The 5438-nt window shown below is 41.2% G+C and overlaps 1 protein-coding gene across 1 annotated transcript; it reads left to right on the forward strand.

Annotated features, from left to right (window-relative positions):
• Positions 1-4132: 4132 nt before the first annotated feature.
• Positions 4133-5196, forward strand: atoh7 (atonal bHLH transcription factor 7). Its single transcript, XM_063191249.1, has one exon. It carries the CDS (start codon positions 4133-4135, stop codon positions 4613-4615), a length of 483 nt encoding a protein of 160 aa, XP_063047319.1. The 3' UTR covers positions 4616-5196.
• Positions 5197-5438: the final 242 nt, after the last annotated feature.

Raw genomic sequence — 5438 nt, forward strand, 5'->3', positions numbered from 1 at the left:
TACATCACAGATATATTGAACTTGTCATAATGTGAGGTGGAGTTGAGTGCATGTATGTGCACTGTTGAAGATTTACTAGACATTTGTGAATGAAATGAATTGAGAGCAGTATATGGCGGTGGTTGGGAAGAGAACACTTGAGCTGAAACATGTTATTTAATAATAGATTTAATGTTAAAAGAAAATTATTCAATTTGTGTAAAGTTGCACCATGTAAAATAGATTTCTTTTTTTTGTGAATAAAATTCTATTTATTGAAATTGATGTTATTATATTTGTACATGCAAAAATACATCGCATTATAGTTCACGCAAATAAATGTCAACATGAACATTCATCATCAAAGTATCCTTTTAATCCTTCCATCTGTATGATATGTTTTTCTTTATCAAAATCTCAGCTGATGCGGTGTGAAATACTTCATATTTTTGCTACCTTTTGCCCAGCAAGTTTAAATGGCACTTAATTAGGTGGTTTTGGCAGACAAAGCAATTGGCCTTAATAGCAGAATTGGCCATGGACCAACTACGGCAATATAGCCTTTCCCTGGACAAATGCCACTCTCCTCATTGACTAATTAGGCATCACTAATCTCGTCGGCTATTAGAGGACGAATGTTCAAATAGGCGTAAAATCACATCCACCTTGCTTGACCAGATTACCGCAACATTTCTCATTCAACCAGATGACACTGACAGGGATTAGTGATTTTTGGGTCACTCTCTTCTACACTGTCACGATCTCTGTGACATGACATGCCATGAATTTATATATTGCACAGCCAAAATAATTTTTAATGACAGAAAAACTTCAACACAGACTTAACAATTTTTAAACAGTGAGAAATAAAATGAATCAAATGATTAAGTATTTGGAATGAGGCTTTCAAAGTATACCAGACATTTTGTGTCCAAATGAGGTCATTTCTAAGCCATCTCCTGATGAATAGATGATTTGATATGACATTCCATTAATATTTAATAATTATGTTGCAATTTCAAGAGATCTGCTTTTGTGGATCTCTGACTATTTAGAAATTAGAAAACAAGACAAAGATGCATATTGCAAAGATACAAAGATGCATGCATCCAAACGTGGATAAATGGAACATAATATACAGTTGTGCATAGCTTTGCTGTTTAGATGCATACTGTGCATACTTATCGAGCCATAAACTCTATAGCAATTAAGACCAGTTTTTCATCACTGATACATTATTTCCATTTTTTTTAAAAATCACTGATACATGTTTCTAAATTAATTTGTAGGTGCTGATCTCACACCAGTGGGTGCCATATCAGATGAAATAAATCCACGGATTAAAAACAGTTTTTTTTTTTTTTTAACACTTTCCCTTCCTTCTTCTAAGATTCCAAATCCTAATCCATATACCGTATGTCTCTCAAATAGCATGTGAGCTGTTTTCAATTCCATCATCGTCACAACAATCTGTCCATACAGTCTCTCCGCTCATTATGACATATGGCTGATTTTAATTTAGAAGCCAATATGACCCCCCAGACAAGCTGGTGACAGGAGCAGGCTGGAGATAAACAAGCAGCCCAGGCCCGGCCAGGCTGAGGGATACTACGTCTGAGACCAGACCCTGGCAAATACGGCAGGCCAAGCAGCAGCAGTATAGTAGCAGATGCCTCTCTGCTCCAGCCTCAATCTTTAATCAATGAACCCAAACTGGTGGTGGAGTAGATTCATGGAGCTTAATTGGAGCAGAGAATCTCTCTCTCTCTCTCTCTCTCTCTCTCTCTCTCTCTCTCTCTCTCTCTCTCTCTCTCTCTCTCTCTCTCTCTCTCTCTCTCTCTCTCACACACACACACACACACACACACACACACACACACACACACACACACACACACACACACACACAGGACAGGGACATCCTAATAATGGTATTTAGATGAGTATTCGTTTACTGAATCAAGTAGGACAGTGGCATGCTGTTGGTGTAGTTGTTTTTTTCCTAACTTTGTGCCGGTCTTTTCAGTTGCATTAACAACTGCAGGAAGAATAATGAAATCTAATGAATGCTTTTGGTGTATTTGTACCATACACTAGGTCTGCTCTACATTTAAAACACTTGGCAATTGGCAAACACAATTTTACATAAAATATCTCAAACTTTAACTTTAAACCTGTCTTCCTCCCGTGTGTGTGTGTGTGTGTGTGTGTGTGTGTGTGTGTGTGTGTGTGTGTGTGTGTGTGTGTGTGTGTGTGTGTGTGTGTGTGTGTGTGTGTGTGTGTGTGTGTGTGTGTGTGTGTGTGTGTGTGTGTGCATGAGAGCATGTCGTCTGATGATAGCTGAGTTTTGCGGCTGCACAGCTGACAGATGAAGACAACTGACAGCTAATGAAGTGATTCTGTCTCTTCCATCTCCTCAGATCAGCAAACAGATCAATTATTAATTGTATACATGCCCCCACCCCCAAGTGCCCCACATACTGTGTCTGTGTGACTAATCATCTCACTAATGTTACAGTTGTTTTCAAATGCCAATTTTTGGTGGATGATGTGTTAAAGACTTTTTCTCTGCAAGACACTTTAGATGTCTCATATTTGGGTGGAAGTACAATTTTCATCTGAGATGAGTAAAAGGACTGACTTAACTTTACACACGACTCAGTAAAAATGGGGTGCCAATATTTCATGTTAAATCGAAATATAAATCCAGATAGAGTATTTACAACACTGTGAAATGACTCCAACAGTGAAGTCATAAGTCAGAGTACAATAGCTTCAGTGTAATAAGTAAATAAGTATTTCCACAATATTTATATAATATTGAGTAGAATTAACTCACTGTTAGTTATCTGTAAAGTGTAAAGTAAAATGAACACTTTTTGAGTGGGACCAAATGCTCCATCTGAATGGAGTTAATTTCAACTCCAGTTATATTGACACTGGTATATATACATAGGGTACATTTTTCCAAAATGGTCAGTTAATGTCAAAGTAATGCATGCATATAATGTGCGTCTTATTGTGGCGTTGCAATGTAGTTTGCTCATAAATATGCCTCTCATTCGGTTTTGATGAAATGAGCAGTTTCACATTTGACATGTGCAATCTTTGCATTCCAGCTCAGTTACAGGCCAGGCATGACGTGACAATAAAAAACACCTCAAAACATTGTTTTTAATCCACGAGGAACGTGATTGTTCACAAAGTGGCAGCTAATAAAAAACTAATCAAGATTATGAGACGGACAGAGAGTGAAAACGGATTAACATTGGAACAGCGTCTGTGGTAGAAAGTTGGTCAGAGCCCGAACCGTGACGAAGATAGCCGGGGAGGGATCCAATTGACAAATCACACCAAGCCTCCGTAAGTGTCTTAATTAAATTGTCCCCTAAGATTGACCCCCACCAGTGACCCCCACGGAGGGTTTTTCGGTGGACTGGACTGGTGGCCAGATGGCTAGTTCTATATTTTCATATGCACAACCTCCAAGTTAGCATGAACACGCCGGTCTAGACCAGCCCAAATTAATTTGAATGTCATTTAGACTGGGGCATAGTTAGGGAGGGGTGTGTGTGTGTTGGGGGGAGGGGAGTTGAATATAGGAGCTTGAATTTGTGTGAGGTTTGAGTGGAGGGGGCGAGGGGGGAGGATGTTGTTGCTGTCAGACATGGGTGTGTTCATGAGGCCATGTGGACGTGTGTGTGTGTGTGTGTGTGTGTGTGTGTGTGTGTGTGTGTGTGTGTGTGTGTGTGTGTGTGTGTGTGTGTGTGTGTGTGTGTGTGTGTGTGTGTGTGTGTGTGTGTTCACTTTGTAGAGCAAGTCATATTGCGATTGGTGTGTGTGCATGTTAGGATGGGAGGGGAGGGGCTCCCACCTGCTGCCACCTGTTCTGCGTCTTCTCCATCCTATAAAAGCGGCCCTCTCTCCACCTCACCACTACACACTTCAACAGCAGCGCTGGTTGGGCAGCCTCAAGGATTCATCAAGTCATCATACCTCAAGCCACTGCAGACCATCATCATCATCATCACAGAGTTGCCAATAACCATCTCACTGGTGCAGTGTTACCTCACGGGTACGGAAGTCTTAAGAAGTATTTTCAGTGTTTTTCCATCGGCTGGAGCTTTTTTTGTCAAAAAGGATCACCAACAAAATGAAGTCCTGCAGCCCCAGCTCCTCCTCCTCCTCCTCCTGTGACTCGGGTTCGGAGTCCGAATCTGCCAAGGGCTCTTGTGGTGGCGAGACGTCGGTGCGCCGGCGTATGGCAGCCAACGCCCGGGAGCGGAAGCGGATGCAAGGCCTGAACACGGCCTTCGACTGCCTGCGCAAAGTGGTGCCTCAGTGGGGTCAGGACAAGAAGCTCTCCAAGTACGAGACCCTGCAGATGGCCCTCAGCTACATCATGGCCCTCGACCGCATCCTGACCGACACACACAGGAGAAATAACAGCAACAACAGCAACGGCAACAGCGCCCCGCACAGCCAGTGGCTGGACTTGCAGTTTGCAGCTGACGCACTGCAGTTGCAGTCGGAGGCCTACTCGTTTGGCTGTCTCATGTACGATTCTCCTGGAGAGAGTGACTTGGCCCAGCTGCCCTTTGGCTGCCATTTTGAGGGCTTCGGAGTGTCCTCCTAAAAACCTGAAGGTCAGATTTTTGGAAGTCATCTTCATCTGTGTGATGGGGCAACCTGGTTGTGTTACTGATGACTGACTGTTATTCACACAGTCGGTATGCTGGAACCCCGCTTTGTCTTCATGCCCAAAAGAGGGGTTTCAAAATGTACTGTATTCACACTGTGAAGACAAACGTCATTGTCACAACTACAGGACACATACACACACACAACATGCATTAATGAATGTCAAGGGCATAAGGTTCACAGTGAATGATGTCTTGAGAACAAACATTCATCTGTGAGCTTTAATTGTACTGTCACACAACGTAGCCTTGTTTTTTGCTTTGTATCAAATCTTCTAAATAGGGCCCTAAATTGCTTGTAATTGCTTAGTAAAAGCAATGTGTGATGTCATATTTGTCAGACTTCTGCCAAACTGACAATTGCTGTAAGATATTTATTTTCTTTATAAGATTATCATTGTGTTTTTTGTTTGTTTTATTTGTATTATAATTATATTGTCTGAAATAATTTCTTGCTGGAATGGTAGGAAGAAAAACATTTGCACAGTATTTTAGAGTCAGTACAAGATTCGGTTTGTAAAGGTATACGGTAGGAACTAATGTAATTGTAAGCCTCAATAATTGTGTATAGTTTTGTACTAAATTAAAACAATTTTTCCATAAAACAAAACATTTGTCAGCGTGTCATGCTTTTGTGGTCATGCTTAGGCATCAGGAAACATACTATATTTGGTCAGTACTCCAATAGTGTGTGATATGTGTGCATACGGTAAATGACAGGAATCTAACATCCTTGCAGGGTGCAGTAAAATTGTTTAC

Source organism: Engraulis encrasicolus, chromosome 24, assembly GCF_034702125.1.
Source record: "Engraulis encrasicolus isolate BLACKSEA-1 chromosome 24, IST_EnEncr_1.0, whole genome shotgun sequence".
Classification (NCBI taxonomy): Eukaryota; Metazoa; Chordata; class Actinopteri; order Clupeiformes; family Engraulidae; genus Engraulis; species Engraulis encrasicolus.

Excerpts from the sequence above, each read along its gene's own strand:
- atoh7 (XM_063191249.1), top strand. The coding sequence starts at position 4,133 with ATGAAGTCCTGCAGCCCCAGCTCCTCCTCCTCCTCCTCCTGTGACTCG.